The 16,921-nt window shown below is 46.8% G+C and overlaps 1 protein-coding gene across 3 annotated transcripts in view; it reads right to left on the reverse strand.

The window, feature by feature from the left end:
- The window catches only part of LOC140421025 (ecto-NOX disulfide-thiol exchanger 2-like), a 347,774-nt gene that overhangs the window by 23,146 nt on the left and 307,707 nt on the right, over positions 1-16,921 (reverse strand). For all 3 annotated transcript variants that reach the window (XM_072505320.1, XM_072505318.1, XM_072505319.1), the window contains 2 exons: positions 9,062-9,237; positions 7,339-7,446 (listed from right to left, as the gene is read on the reverse strand). In XM_072505320.1, the coding sequence (XP_072361421.1) occupies positions 7,339-7,446; positions 9,062-9,237 (284 nt within the window). The remainder of the gene's footprint in view (positions 1-7,338; positions 7,447-9,061; positions 9,238-16,921) is intronic.

The raw sequence follows: 16,921 nt of genomic DNA on the forward strand, positions 1-16,921 counted from the left end.
TTGTCTCCTTATTTAAGAGGAGACATGTTTGCATTAAAAGCGGTGCACAGAAGCTTGACTAAACTAATTTCTGGGAGTAAGGGGTTATCTTAAGGGGATAGATTGGACAGGTGGGCCTGTATCCATTTGAATTTAGAAGAATGAGATGTAATCTTATTGAAACAAAATATCCTGAGGGAATTTGACAAGAACAATGCTGGAAGGATGTCTCCCTTTATGGGACAGATTAAACTAGGGGATCTCAGTTTGAAAATGAAGGGCTTTCCATTTAAAACAGGGATGAGGGGAATATTGTTTTTCCTCACGGGTGCCAGTCTGTGGAATTCTCCTCTCCAGGGAAGTGTTGAAGTGGAGTATTTGAATATTTTAAAGGTCGAGTTAAAGGGAGTCAAAGGGTGTTTGTGGCAGACAACACCGGCCACAATCAGTTCAGCCACAATCTTTTTAAATGATAGCATGCTTGAGGGGCTGAATGACCTACTCCTGCTCCTAATTTGCATGTTTGTATGAATGCAATATTAAAATTTGTTGATGATACTAAAGTAAGGAGTTTGGCAAACAGCAAGGACTATAAATGACTTCAGAAGGACACAGAGTGAATAGGCAGATGGTAAATCTAACTGAATGTGGGTTAGCCAGAGATAATGAGCTCGACTCAGCCAAATGGGAAAAAAGTACCATAGCGAGCATTTTTAGCCATGTGTTTCCCGGTGCTCGCAGCGGCGAGACCCACATGGATATTCAACCCCACACACGTTGTGTGTCAGGGGCTGGTTTATCGCTGGCTTTTAAAGTAGACCAAGGCAGGCCAGCAGGACAGTTCAATTCCCGTACGAGCCTCCCCGAACAGGCACCGGAATGTGGCGACTAGGGGCTTTTCACAGTAACTTCATTTGAAGCCTACTTGTGACAATAAGCGATTTTCATTTCATTTCATTGTACAAGAGCCTCAGCTGGGAACGGCCGGCCGAGGGGACACAGCCCCATTTTGTACACTGGAGATCTCCACTCTCTGAAACCCCCGAGTGTAGCGAGAGATCGAGTCGCCATTTTAAAATGGTACCCCGATCTGAGGCCCCCGAAGCGATCGTTGACCTACCCTGCCCCCCCCTAACTGCCCCAGTCCGATCGCGCATGCAAAAAATGTCAGTTTGACACCTTGGCAGTCAACCTGACACCCTGGCAGATCCCATGCCAACTGGCAATGCCACCTGGACACCTTAGCAGTGGCAGGTTGGCACCCAGCTGGCACTGCCAGGGTGCCAGGCTGGCACCAGTAGTGCCAGGGCACCACCCTGCACAAGGGGAATGCAGCTGGGGACCTCCGATCCCCAGGGAGACCCCCACGATTGTTGTTCCGTCTAGTCCCCGTTTGTGGGGACCAGCGCTGAACGGCGTTTGCTAATTTCTCCGAATCAAAGGGGATGAATCCGAAAGCCTCAGGTACCTCAGGAGTCTGCACATTAGAGTGAGAAGAACTGTCTCGCTCCAATATACAGATTTGCCAAAGGTGATCTCACCCATTGTGGACAGGATTTACATTGCAGTCGTGTTGGATCTCGCAAGGCGTTGCGACCTGGGTAGATCCCGGAAACAGAGTCTCCCGGCTTTTGCCCATGCTGCACTGCGGTGAGCTTCTTTTTGGGCGGATCCAATACAGTTTGGAAGGAAAGCAAAGGTTTGGAGTATGGAACAATACTGAAAAACAAATGATCCAGGGATTCAAATATATAAATTTTTCAAAGTGCAGTTTTTAGAACCCGAGCAAATGCACCAACAGCATTTTAGATTTTATATGTAGGAACATAAAATATAAGTCCAGAAGTAATTATAAATTTGTGCAGGGCAATCTTAGGGAACAGTTCAGTTAGAACAAGTCATATTTTGGGGCACTTTATTATAGAAAGGACATGAGCACAAGAGGATAGACTAGGGATTTGAAACTATAATTAAAAGGACAGGCACAAGGTACTGGTGCTACTTTGAGTGGGAGAGAATTACGTGCAGATTTAATAAAGGAAACTATCTGTAACATTCCATTTGTCTACATTCTCAGTTCAAAAGCTGATGGCCACATACAATTATTGTAGGTGATATATGACAAAATCATTCTCATCGAAATAAAAACTCTTCTGTCCTTTTTATTTTATTTCTGCAGCTATACTTCATCTTGCAGGATGACCTATACAATTGCTATAAACTAACTTTATTACTGACACATTTTCAGCATACGAACACACAACAGCAAGGTATTTGCAGCTTTGTTACAATTTTCTCTTACATGTGCTATCTGACCGTCGAACCCCAGGTCAGGTGATCACATGTAGTACAGAGTATACCGTACCGTATTTAATACTGGAGTCCATTACCACAATCACCGTATTATCATGACAAACTTAAGGTGGACTTTATCTTCATTTAGAAATCATTTGATTCTGTACGTGGTGGTGAAAGCTAGGCTTAGCAATCTTTAAACTTTAGTTATTTGTTGAGTCAAACTATAAGTAATTACCAATAGCCCATGAGATTGAATGCTTAACTTACCTGTAAAGTCTTATGACTTAGATTAGGATTACCTGTTATTTGCTTACAGCCATTACAAGACTGGGGTGCAATTCACCCAAAAAATGACTAAAGGTGCGATCGGGTATATTTGGGACTTCAGCGGGGGCTGCTGCTGTGGCTGGGGGTGTGTGTGCAGTGAGTGTTGGACGGCACCCTGAGAGATGGCATGGAATGTGAGGGGGGGGGGGGGAAGCCATGGGGGACTGGAGGGTGCTGGGTTGAAGGTCATTGCTGATTGACTGTCCCTCAACCTTGTCAATTACTTACAGATGTTACACAGGATGGATGATATCATGGGCCCCACAGAGGCTGCCCTCACAGTGCTGCTGGCAGGCCAAATGGCCAGAACCTGGAGAAGGCAGAGGCAGCAGCATCGACAGGCTAGAGGTGGCAGCCCATGTACAGGGCCCTGCCCACACACTGAGGACCCGGCAGCTCAGCAGGCCAGGAAGGGACCCAGAGTGGAGACCGGCGACAGCCCAAGGTGTACAGGCGTCGCTGTTCAGTCAAACAGATGATGGACAGTATGTGGCGTAGGAGATGATGCGGCACCTGTGCTATGTCCTTGTGGACTTGGCACCACATGGAGGAGGATATCCACTCCCGGTAGCCATCAAGGTCATCGCAGCCCTGAACATTCATGCCTCATGTTCATTCCAGGGCTCGAGCGGGGACTTGTGTGGCATCTCCCAACCAACAACCCACAAGTGCATCTGTGAAGTCACGGATGCCCTGTTTGCCCGAGCAGCCAACTATATAAACTTTGACATGGATCTAGCCCAACAGATGCTCGGGTAGCAAGATTCTCCGCCATCACCAGGATGCCCCAAGTCCATTGGGTAATAGATGGCATGCATGTTGCCTTGTACGCACGTGGGTGCCAGGGAGCACCCTACATCAACATGAAAGGAGTTCCACTCCCTGAATGTCCAACTTGTGTCCGCCCACATGAAGATTATGGATGGTGCTCACGCTTCCCAGGGAGTATGCATGACAGATACATCCTGGGACACTCAGAAATCCTTGGCATCTTCGAGGGACACCTCAGGATGGTCGGTTGGCTCTTGGCTGCTTAGGACCTGGCTAATGATGCCAGTACAGAGGCCGGTGGCCGATGTGGGGACCCGATATAATGAGGCCGGGCTGTCATTGAGCGGTGCATTGGACTGCTCAGCAATGCAGTTCCGATGTCTTGTCCACTCTGGTGGTGCACTGCAGTGCATCCCGCCTGCTTTGTGGTGGTCTGCTGTGCCCTCCACAACCTGGCACAGGTTGCTTGCCTTGTGGTGGTCAGCTGTGTTCTCCTCAATCTGGCACAGCAGCTGTGTGACGTGCTGGAGGTGGAGGAACATATGCCCACCAAGGAGTAGGAACCAGACCAGGAGGACTGGAGGACGAGCCCAGAGAGGACCCGCAAGACCAGTTGGCAAATGGAGGACAGGCAGCACCAGTAAGGGTTCGGCATGCCCAGAGGGCCAGGGAGGCCTTCATTCTCACTCGCTTCACATAGGACGTGGATAAGTCTGTCATCTAAACCAGTACCCCACCTCATCTGTTCCTCCATCCCCCACCCGGCTTTACTTAACCCCAATCGCCCTGGTCCACCCACCCAGGGTCTGTGTTACATCACTCCAGGGTGTTGGGCTTGTGTTGGCACCGTCAGCGGGTCCATATCAACGGAAGGAAGATGATGATAGTCCACTGTGAGCTGGGCACTGGTGCTCCTCACTATGTCACAGTCTGTCTCTCAAGTGCACGATCGCACCTATCACCTGCACGTGGTATGCCTTGGGTAGGGGGGGGGGGGGGGGGGGGGTTGCAGATCAAGGACCACTGTGCCCAGGGAGGCTAAGGCAGGGAGTTTGAGGCTTCACATGCCTCAGGTGCAACGTGCTTTATTGTTGTACAACAGTGATCCTACTCCAAACCACCGATGGTGCTGCTCCCTTCCACCCCCTTTCCCGTGCTGCTCCCACACTCTTCCCACCTCCCTCCCCACCCCAGTGCCCTTTCAGTGATCCTCTATCTACTTGGCCCTTCGTTCTCTGCACTATGCCCAGGTCTTTCCCGAGGATGCACATCAGCGGTGGAGGCAGCCAGCTGCTTACCGTGTCTCTTGATGCCCCTAGTGGGTATCCTCTGGGGGCCCTGGAGCCAGAGGGCTCTAGCCCACTCGCTGGCGGAACATTCCCTGCCGTGCCATCTCGTTCCGGATGCTGAATCCATGACATGCCAGCGCCTCGGCAATGCCCTCCCGAGACTGAGACATGCTCCGCAGTGCCTCAGAAAGGTCCACCTGCGACAGGGACACATCCCCAAGTGACTGGGACATGCTGCCGAGGCACTCAACCATGGCCATCACTGACTGGAAAACTCCTTGGACACCACCGCTCATGGTGTTGACGTCGTGCTCCAGGCTCTTCACTGCGGTTGCCGCCTTAGCTAGGTTGGCCTCGGTGCCACGCATTGTCGGCTCCATCTCTTGAGCTCTCCACCTTTGGGAGCCCTCCAATTGGCTGTGGACTGCTGGAGTGTCGCTAACATGTCCAAAGATGTGCAGGTTAGGTGGATTGGCCATGATAAATTGCCCCTTAGTGCAAAATTGCCCTTATTGTTGGGTGGGGTTACTGGGTTACGGGGATAGGGTGGAGGTGTTGACCTTGGGTAGGGTGCTCTTTCCAAGAGCCGGTGCAGACTCGATGGACCGAATGGCCTCCTTCTGCACTGTAGCGTCTATGATTCATCAACATCGCCCTCTGAAACTCACGGCCACACCCTATTGACTGCATCAGCTCTGGGTAAACCTGGTCCAGACTCAGTATTTGACTGGGAACCAGCTGTGTCTTGGGATCCAGCACAGCTGAAACTGCTGTCTCGCCTGGATGCTCCATGTTTCCAACGGATGTGCATCAGCAACTGTGTGGAGTTGACCAGAGTGTGGCCCCAGAATCCTGTCCACTGTATTTGCCCACCGAGGTGCCGCGACTATTACAGTGACATCCTCGGTGTTCTCCTCCTTAGTGTTCTCTTGGGAGGTATACATTGGGAAGTGGGGGGGGGGGGGGGGGGGGGGGGGAAGAGGAGACAGAGAGAGACAGAGAGAGAGAGAGCGCGAGAGAGAGAGAGAGAGAGAGAGAGAGAGAGAGAGAGAGAGAGAAAAAGAGAGAGGGAGAGAGAAAACCACCCTGAATGGGCTGGCACCATTAAATGGAGGTCGTGTGGGAGAATGGACATGTGGTCAGTGAGGAGGGGATCAACATGCTGACATGTACAACTCACATGTGACTGGTCCTCTGGCTGGGGCCGATAGTTATCCACCTCTGCACGCAGGCCAATCTCAATGAAGGTGACCGATCTGTCCCCGGCCATCCCTGCAACCTCCAGGGCCCGTCCCTTGAATGGAGTAAGGACTCGGATGTACGGCACTCCTGTCTGGGCCCTCTCCCGTCTGTTATGGGCCAGCTTCTCATGCAGGGAGACATAGGACATTGTGAGCTGCACGCATCGTGCATTGGGATGCTGTGTGAGATTACCTCTGTGGCATTGGTTTAAGTGCTGCTCTCCTTCATTAGCAGGGGGGCTGTTGAGCATGGTCCCGGCGAATCAGCCAGCGGGACAATCATTTGCAACATGAAGCCCCTGGGGCATCATCAAGTGAACCAATTAACATTTGATACCAGTGACGACCTTGCCAGGTCGTCCATCGGGAAGCTCGAGGCTTTTCGAAACTTTTCCGTTAAGTCGTCCACATAGTCATATTGTTCAGGCATGGGGTGTTACGCACCGGTAAATCCCACACACAGAATTTCCCTTTAATGAGAATGGCCCACTCAGGTCCTGTCCCTTGGCAGTGCCAACCTGGTACCAAGTCAATGCCAACCTGGCAGTACCAGGTTATTGCCAACCTGGCAGTACCAGGTTAGCACCACCAGTGTGCCTGGATGCCAGATCATCCGGGAGCTCCAATGGCATCTGAGCCCCCTCCCCAGAGTGGCCATCATACCGGACCTCGGCTAATGGAGACCAGTATTATTCGGCGCCTGGGTGAATCCTCATTGGTGTGGCTGGTGACTCCCGGGAGCCAGGGGACTCATTTAAATGTTATTTTCTGGATCACAAGGGCATGATCCAAATCGAGCCTCTGTCTGGCGTGAAGCTCGTTTTGGGCCTCTTCTGGGATGCCCGTGGCGGCATGGGATCAGCACTGGACGCAACGCAGTGAAAAAACTGTGCCCTCGTTTCCTTTTTGGGGTTGTGGGAAAGGGTCAAATGCAGAAAGCCTGAGATAAATAAAGAATAAAAGAGTCATTCTATTTCGGAGCGAATTGGTCCACAGCACACAGCCTCCACTAGCTCAGAGAAGTGAAATGCTCCATATTTATGAGCTGGTTAGGGGGAAGAAAGTGAGAATGAAAAAAGATCAACCTATTTCCATTAAAGCCTTTGCTGGTGAGGGAAGTCAACAACCAAGATTCATGTAAATGTATTGAAATTTGACTTCTAACAGTTATAAGATTCTATCACATGCACATTAATTGTTTATCTAAGAACCACAAAGTCAAAGATGATAAAAATACTCATTATAGCTGTCTAGATGGACTGCAGTGTGGGTTCGAAGGTTTTAACTAAACAATAAAAACAGATTCTTCTTTGGTTATCAGAGTCCTACTTAAATAAGGCCAAGGAGCAAAAACTGAAAGAATTAATTTTGATCGATATGCTCAAAAACAGGAACCACTTGGAAGTTTGCTGATGCAGTTCCCATGCTCTCACCTTTCCTTTAAGAGTCTCCAATAATAGCTCCGCTTTCTGTTTATCTTCCTTTGCCTTCTGGAATTCAGATTCTTTCTTCTTGCAATCTTCTCGCAAATTCAGAAGTTGCTGTTAATAATGAGGGAACAACAGAGCAAATTCACCAAAGTAAACCACATTCTGTTCTTCACCAATACATATCTTTTTTTTTAATAATCTCTTCTTTTACGTAGCCAGAGGATGATACTTATAAAATTGTTGATTATAATGCCTATTGCACAAGTAAAGGTTGCATTAGTGATGGGCAAGTAAGGTACCACCTTTAATGCCAGCAAGTTTTTATTTGCATCACAGTACTGCAGAATCCTTAGGTTACCCAACTAATATTGGTGGTATTCTGTGCTTTAGGCCCTGTTCCTTCAAGATAAATCAGTTGCTATAACTGGCTCTGAATGGTGATTCACAGTTAAGATATTCAGGTCAGGCTGCAATCTTGCATGCATTCCCAAAGTAACAGGCCAGATCAATGCAGCAAGTATAAAGTGGTGTGATAATCATGGTTAATTCAGATGACAGTCGCAAACAGGGATTTCCATTTCCACTGTGGAGCAAGTGCCAGTTCTTGAACAGCAGAAATGAAATCATGTGCCAAGGTGAAGCCAGTCAAACAAGTAGCTGCTTGTTTGCAAAACTGCATCGTCACAATGTGTTGCATGCAGATCAGAATCTTTACAGGGCAGAAGGAAGCTATTAAGCCCATTGCATCTGTGCTGGCTCGCTGAATGAACATTCTACCTTATCCCACTCCCCTTCCTTATCCTGGTAATCTTGCACATTCTCTCTTTTCAGATAGCAATCCAATTACCCAGTGGAAATCTTGATTGACCCAAACCTGCCTCCACCACCCTTTCAGGAAGTTTGTTCCAGATTCCAGCCACCCTCTGGGTTAAAAGTCGTTCTTCACATCACTTCTATTCCTTTTGCCCATTATTTTGAATTTGTGTCTCTAGTTCTTGATGTAAAGGTTTCACACTACCCTGCCTATACCCCTCAGAATCTTCTATCAGCCTTCTTTTCTCCAAGGAAAACAGCCCCAATCTCTCCTATCTATCCTCATAGCTACAGTTCTCTAACCCTGGAATCATTCTTGTGAATCACCTCTGTACTCTCTGCAATGCCTTCACATCCTTCCTCAAGTATGTCACCCAAAGCTGGACGCAGGCCTAACTAGTATCTTATACAATTTCAACATGACCTTCTTCCTCTTGTACTCAATGCCCCTATTAATAAAACCTAGGATACCATATGTTTTATTAACTGCTCTCTCAACCTGATCTGCCACCTTTAATGACTTGCGTACATATACACTGAGGTCCCTTTGTTCCTGCATCTCCTTTAGAGAGTTTCCCCCTTTATTTTATATGGAATAAATTGAAATCAGTTAAATATAAAATTTTAATGTCTTGGAATATAACAGTCTTCTGCAGGATATATTCAATTTTTATAGGCTGCTAGGAAAGTGAGATGACGATATTAGCTGGAATAATTAGACAACCACTCTACATGAACACCCTGGTGACAGCTTTGTTTACTTCGAATGCTTTCACAGGCTACATTACATCACAGGCTATGTGTCCCTGCATGAGAAGCTGGCCCATAACAGACGGGGGAGGGCCCAGACAGGAGTGCCGTACATCAGAGTGTACCTGCACTTCTACAATAATTATAAAAGAGACATCAGTACCTGCTGCATCCCCTGCAATGCCTGTTGCAGTAGTTTTAGCTGTTCTTCCTTTGTGGTCTCTTCTTCTGTTTGGTAGAGCTTACCCTGCTCTTGTTTTAGTAAATCTACCTCGTTTCTGTAGGCATCCAACTGCCAACGGAGGCTGTCATTCTCTTGTTTAAGTGCTTCAGCCTGAGCTATAATGGTGGTAAAAGAAAAATATTTAAAACCAAATTCTTAAATACAGTGGTATGGGGATTTCACATATTTTCCACCCAAATATCAGTGAAATCTGGACAAATTGATTGAAAGAGCATAAAACATTGTGGAATTTAAAACATAAAATGTCGATAACCATTTATACTCTGATGTTTTCATAGGGAATCAAAGGTCAATTTTAAAGCCGTCACCGTTGAGAATCTGGCCAGGTCTTCAGCTCACTTCACAGCGCCGAGGAACGGGGTTTGATCCCAGCCCCAGGTCACGTTTGTGTGGAGTTTGCACATTCTCCCAATGCTTGCATGGGTCTCACCCCACAACTCAAAGATGTGCAGGCTAGGTGGATTGACCATGTATTTTTATTAAAACAGTAAACAAATATATACAAGGCCAAACGGTACTCTTTTATTACGCTCCTGTATTATCTTTGATTACACTTGTGTGTGTGTTTTGGTATACATACGGAGTGTAATATGTATTACTCAAACCTTGGTTACGGATGAGGTCTTCTGAATCTCGATGAAGAAGACTCGAACACGTCCAGTAGTATCAAAAGGTTTATTGAGTAACTATAATAATAATTGTGTGAGTTCTTTACTTTAACATTGATACTAGTGATAAGGTTAACAAGATCTGACTACAGTAACTATGTGCAACTACACTAACCATCTGAGCTAATCTGATACACCTGTCCTGGTCACAGTACATCCAAAAGAGAGAGACCCAATGTGGTGTCTTTTATACCCCTGTTGGTCCAGCCCTCTAGTGATCATCTAGTGCTACTGATTACACATTAACTCCTTATGTACATGCACTACATCCCCTTTTTTTCTTGTGTTACATATTTTCTGTATGTTGTAAAGAAAATCGAACAAACATAATGGATGCAGTTTGCAAATGCACTACATAAAATCAATGAAGTAATCAGTCAAATGTTAATACATCTTGTCTTTTAGGTTTTTTTTTTCGTTTGCTTGAAACAGGTAGATAAATGATGATATGTACAAGTTGTGATGATATTGATGATTATACAAAGCCAATTAATATTTAGGAGTCCAATCTTAATTAAATAATTTATGAGTGCAAACTTTATGAATTTATTCGGTTGAGTTGCTTTCTTCTTCTGTTGTTGAAGTGGTGATGTTAATGTTGTCATTTATTTGTGAACGTCGTCAGTGTTCTTGTTTTTAAGTCACTAACAAGTCATCATGAGGTGTTCGAATGGTTGAATCACTTTGTTGCCTGATTTTGACCTTTTTTTTCTATGTTTGTGGTAGCGATTCTGTTTTACATCTTTCTTCTCTGACCTGGACTTTTTCCTGTGATTGCGGTATTGATTCTGTATGTCATCTGCCTTGAAAACTGGTTTGCTTGTTTGTTGTGGGGCAGATATGAATTCGCGAGATTCGTTGTCATGCTATGGTATGTTTGTACTCGTCATTGTTTTGAACTGTGCTGTTACATTGTCCTTCATGTGCAAAGTTGTACCATGTCGTACAAGTTGTTGTTTCATTGCTGTTTGTCGTTTCTGTCTTTGTTGTTTCCATTGTTGTTCTTGTTGTTTTTGTCGTGCTTGTTATTTCTGTTTTTGTTGTTTTCGTCATGTTTGTTGTTTCTGTTGTTGTCTTTGTTGTGCTTCTTGTTGTTTTTGTTGTTGCTGCTGTTGTTCTTGTTTCTGTTGTGCTTCTTGTGGTTTTTGTTGTTCTTGTTGCAGTCAATGACTGTTCCGTGTGGATAATTTGAGTAATTCTCAAAGTTATTGGTGTCAATGCCCTTTGTGGTATCTGATGTTTCATTGAGCGTTTCTTCTTGAGGATTGTGAGAATGGTCTCATGTTGCATTGATCTTGGTGACATCAGTCATCTGTGTTTGATTTAATTCCTCTTTGCTTCTTTGGTGCTCCTCTTCTGGAGTCATTTCTAGTTCACTTGAATCATCATTGATTTCTTGGTGCTCCTCTTTTGGAGTCATTTCAGGTTCATTTGAATCATCTTTGGTTGCTTCGTTCTCCTCTTCTGGAGTCAAAATCTTCAAGATTTCATTTTCTGGTGGGTAGCTTAGAGTAGATGAGGTTTTAATTGATGTGGTCTCACTGAACTCGAGTAGTTTTACTTGGATCGTTGAGTGTTTCTGTACAGACGAGCGGAGATCTGTCAGTCTCGTTGTGATCTCGCACATTTTGTATGTCGATTGTGATCACATTGTCACTATTCTCACATACAATGGGTAGACATTCATTGTCTTCTTGTTGATTAAATGAGCTGGTGGACTTGCATTGTCTTTTTGTTGTTCACGTGAGCTTGGTAGACTTTCATAGTCTGCTTCTGGTTGCTCAGATAAGGTGGATAGACCTTCATAGTCTTCTTCATGCACGGTTGGCGCTCTGGAGTCTTAATTGCTTCCATTCTGGAGTCTGTCAACGAGTTCTCTGTGGAGGTTTGTGTCGCTCTTTCTGTGGAGTCTTTCATCGCTCTCTGTGTGGAGTAGTGCAGTGTTCTCTCTTTGGAGTCAATCTGTGCTCTCACAACAGAGTCATTCTGTGGTCTGTGTGGCGTTGTTTTCTTCTTGGCTGATTGACAGGTTACATAGATGATTTGGAGTTGGGGACCAAGTGCAATGTGGCAAAGTTTGCAGACAACACTAAGATTAGTGGTAAAGCAAAAATTGCAGAGGATACCGGAAGTCTGCAGAAGGATTTGGATAGGTTAGGTGAATGGGCTAGGGTCTGGCAGATGGAATTCAATGTTGCCAAGTGTGAGGCTATCCATTTTGGGAGGAATAACAGCAGAATGGATTATTATTTAAACGGTAAGATGTTAAAACATGCTGCTGTGCAGAGGGACCTGGGTGTGCTGGTGCACGAGTCGCAAAAAGTTGGTGTGCAGGTGCAACAGGTGATTAAGAAGGCTAATCGAGTTTTGTCTTTCATTGCTAGAGGGATGGAGTTCAAGACTAGGGAGGTTATGCTGCAATTGTATAAGGTGTTGGTGAGGCCACATCTGGAGTATTGTGTTCAGTTTTGTCTCCTTACCTGAGAAAGGACATATTGGCACTGGAGGGAGTGCAGAGGAGATTCACTAGGTTGATCCCAGAGTTGAGGGGATTAGATTATGACGAGAGGTTGAGTAGACTTGGGACTGTACTCATTGGAGTTTAGAAGGATGCGGGGGGATCTTATTGAAACATATAAAATTATGAAGGGAATAGATAGGATAGATGTGGGCAGGTTGTTTCCACTGGTCGGGGAAAGCAGAACTAGGGGGCATAGCCTCAAAATAAGGGGAAGTAGATTTAGGACCGAGTTTAGGAGGAACTTCTTCACCCAAAGGGTTGTGAATCTCTGGAATTCCTTGCCCAGAGAAGCAGTTGAGGCTCCTTCTTTAAACGTTTTTAAGAAAAAGATAGATACCTTTCTAAAGAATAAAGGGATTCGGGGATATGGTGTACGGGCCGGAGAGTGGAGCTGAGTCCACAAAGATCAGCCATGATCTCATTAAATGGCGGAGCAGGCTCGAGGGGCCAGATGGCCTACTCCTGTTCCTAGTTCTTATGTTCTTATGTCATCCAATGTTTCAACGATCTGCCATTCCATCATGGTATTTCTACCATGAGTAGAGTCGTCTTGAGCTTTTCAACCGTGTTGCTGATGCTATGATCATCGTATCCGAACAACTCAGCCATGTCTGAGTAGTATTCTTCAATATACAAATCATCTCTTTTTGTTTCGGATTTGTTATTGTGCTCTTCATGTTCAACAAGCAAATCATGTTCTTTGGTTTCGGATTTGTCATTGTGCTCTTCACTTTGGGTGGTGCAAACTGCTTGTTCCAGGGTGCTGCGGAGGTTATTTTCAACTGCTGGTAGAAGTTCAGGCATTGTTCTGTCTTTCGAGGTAAAACAATTGGGTTCTGTACTGTTGAAACTCTGTTAAAAAAATTTCGGGCATTTCCCCTTCAAGTGGGCATGGTCCGGGTCTTCTGACGTCATGACGCTCGTGATGTCATGATGCTCGTGACGTCATGGTAGAAACTGATTGCGCTGCCGCTCAGAACTTCCATCTTCTTAAGTTTCAACCCTGCCTCTGCGTGAGGATTTGCGCCATTTTTACGGATTTTGTTTTCTAGATACTGATTCTTTGTTTGTAAAGACTCAAAGGATTGATTTTGTGTTTGTTCATAAGCAAGGCATTTTTGTATAGCGATTTCTAGAGTTAGATACTTTTTTTGTGAAAGTTCTTCCCTCAAATTTTTATCAGGTAGTCCTGAAATTAATTGCAACATTACCATTGAGTCTCTGAAATCAAACTACCACTGTGTTAATATGTTTCTGTTCTTATCGTTACAGGAATTTGTTTTGTCGTTCAACATTTCCCCGTTCCTTGTTATGGTAAAACCTTGTTGTTATGTCGCACCCGACATCGCCCCTTGTATATAGTTTAGCCCCATGTACATGCTGTAAATATTGCACACACACACATTTAGCTACACTCAGGACACATCTCTATTTATTTATTTTTAAAAATATATTTTATTCAAGATTTTTTGGCCAAACATAACAGTATAGTTTTTCTTTTAAACAACAATAAAGCAATATAAATAACAGTGGCCAGTTTTAAACAAGTAAATAAATAATATATAAACAAAAACAAAAACTAAATGGCAACTGCCTTATCAAAAATAGTTACTCTCCAAAGATACAATCCAACAGTCCAATATACATTACCTATAACAAATGCCTATACATATACAATGACATCCCGGAGAGCCCACCCGGATCCTCCCCGCCCCCCCCCCCCCCCCTCCCCCCTGGGTTGCTGCTGTTGTCTTCTTTCTTTTCCCTTCCCTCTATCGTTCTGTGAGGTAGTTGACGAACGGTTGCCACCGCCTGGTGAACCCTTGAGCCGAACCCCTTAATACGAATTTGATCCGTTCTAACTTTATAAACCCTGCCATGTCGTTTATCCAGGTCTCCACGCCCGGGGGCTTGGCTTCCTTCCACATGAGCAATATCCTGCGCCGGGCTACTCGGGACGCAAAGGCCAAAACATCAGCCTCTCTCGCCTTCTGTACTCCCGGCTCTTCTGCAACCCCGAATATAGCTAACCCCCAGCTCGGCTCGACCCGGACCCCCGCCACCTTCGAAAGCACCTTCGCCACCCCCACCCAAAGCCCATGTAGTGCCGGACATGACCAAAACATGTGGGTGTGGTTCGCTGGGCTTCTCGAGCATCTCCCACACCTACCCTCTACCCCGAAAAATTTACTGAGCCGCCCTCCAGTCATATGCGCCCTGTGTAGAACCTTGAATTGTTTATCAGGCTTAGCCTGGCACACGAGGACGATGAGTTTACCCTACGTAGGGCATCAGCACATAGCCCCTCTTCGATCTCTTCCCCCAACTCTTCCTCCCATTTCCCTTTCAGCTCCTCTGTCATGATCTCCCCCTCGTCCCTCATTTCCCTATATATATCCAACACCCTACCATCCCCCACCCATGTCTCTGAGATCACTCTATCTTGCACCTCCTGCGTCGGAAGCTGCGGGAATTCCCTCACCTGTTGCCTCACAAACGCCCTCAGTTGCATATACCTAAACGCATTCCCTTGGGGCAACCCATACTTTTCCGTCAGCGCTCCCATACTTGCAAACGTCCCATCCAAGAACAGATCTCTCAGTTGTGTTACCCCAGCTCTTTGCCATACTCCAAATCCCCCATCCATTCTCCCCGGAACAAACCTATGGTTATTTCTTATCGGGGACCGCACCGAGGCTCCTGTTCCTCCCCTATGCCGTCTCCACTGCCCCCAAATTTTAGTGTCACAACCACCACCGGGCTTGTGGTGTATTTCTTCGGTGAGAACGGCAATGGTGCCGTCACCATTGCTTGTAGGCTGGTCCCCTTGCAGGACGCCCTCTCCAATCTCTTCCACGCCGCTCCCTCCCCTTCTCCCATCCACTTACACACCATTGAAATATTGGCGGCCCAGTAGTAATCGTTTAGGCTCGGTAGTGCCAGCCCCCCCCCCCTATCTCTACTACGCTGCAAGAACCCCCTCGTCACTCTCGGGGTCTTCCCGGCCCACACAAAACTCATAATACTTTTCTCGATTCTCTTAAAAAAAGCCTTCGTGACCATCACCGGGAGGCACTGAAACACAACGAGGAATCTCGGGAGAACCACCATTTTAACCACCTGCAGGGTACCCTCCCTGCCAGTGACAGGGACACCATGTCCCATCTCTTGAAATCCTCCTCCATCTGTTCCACCAATCGTGTTAAATTAAGCCGGTGTAAGGTTCCCCAATTCTTGGCTATCTGAATCCCCAAGTACCGGAAGTCTCTTGTTACCTTCCTCAGCGGTAAATCCTCTATTTCCCTGCTCTGCTCCCCCGGATGCACCACAGACAACTCACTTTTCCCCATGTTCAATTTATACCCCGAAAAATCCCCAAACTCCCCAAGTATCCGCATTATCTCTGGCATCCCCTCCACCGGGTCCGCAACATACAACAACAAATCATCCACATACAAAGATACCCGGTGTTCTTCTCCTCCCCTGAACACTCCCCTCCACTTCCTGGAACCCCTCAGTGCTACGGCCAGGGGCTCAATCACCAGTGCAAACAATAACGGAGACAGGGGACACCCCTGCCTCGTCCCTCTATAAAGCCGGAAATAATCAGACCCCCGTCCTTTCGTAACCACACTCGCCATCGGTGCCCTATACAGCAACTGTACCCATCCAATATACCCATCTCCAAAGCCAAATCTCCTCAGCACCTCCCACAGATAATCCCACTCCACTCTATCAAATGCTTTCTCGGCATCCATTGCCACCACTATCTCCGCTTCCCCCTCTGGTGGGGGCATCATCATTACCCCTAGCAACCTCCGTATGTTCGTGTTCAGCTGTCTCCCCTTCACAAACCCAGTTTGTTCCGCATGAACCACCCCCGGAACACAGTCCTCTATCCTCGTCGCCATCACCTTGGCCAGAATCTTAGCATCCACGTTTAAGAGGGAAATGGGCCTATAGGACCCGCATTGCAGCGGGTCTTTTTCCTTCTTTAGGAGGAGCGATATCATTGCTTCTGACATAGTCGGGGGCAGCTGCCCCCTTTCCCTAGCCTCATTAAAGGTTCCCGTCAGAAGCGGGGCCAGCAAGTGCATATACTTCCTATAAAATTCCACCGGGAATCAGTCTGGTCCCGGGGCCTTCCCCGCCTGCATGCTCCCAATCCCTTTCATTACCTCCTCCATCTCAATCTGTGCTCCCAGTCCCGCCCTCTCCTGCTCCTCCACCTTAGGGAATTCCAGCTGATCCAGAAAGCACATCATTCTCTCCTTCCCTTCCGGGGGCTGAGCTTTATATAATCTTTCGTAGAATGCCTTGTACACCCCATTCACTCTCTCCGCTCCCCGCTCCATCTCTCCCTCCTCATCTCTCACCCCACCTATCTCCCTCGCTGCTCCCCTCTTCCTCAGTTGGTGGGCCAGCAACCGGCTCGCCTTCTCTCCATATTCGTACTGTACACCCTGTGCCCTCCTCCATTGTGCCTCTGCATTATCCGTAGTCAACAAGTCAAATTCTACATGTAGCCTTTGCCTTGCCCTGTACAGTCCCTCCTCCAGTGCCTCCGCATATTGTCTGTCCACCCTCAAA

The sequence above is a fragment of the Scyliorhinus torazame genome, chromosome 5 (assembly GCF_047496885.1).
Source record: "Scyliorhinus torazame isolate Kashiwa2021f chromosome 5, sScyTor2.1, whole genome shotgun sequence".
Lineage (NCBI taxonomy): Eukaryota > Metazoa > Chordata > Chondrichthyes > Carcharhiniformes > Scyliorhinidae > Scyliorhinus > Scyliorhinus torazame.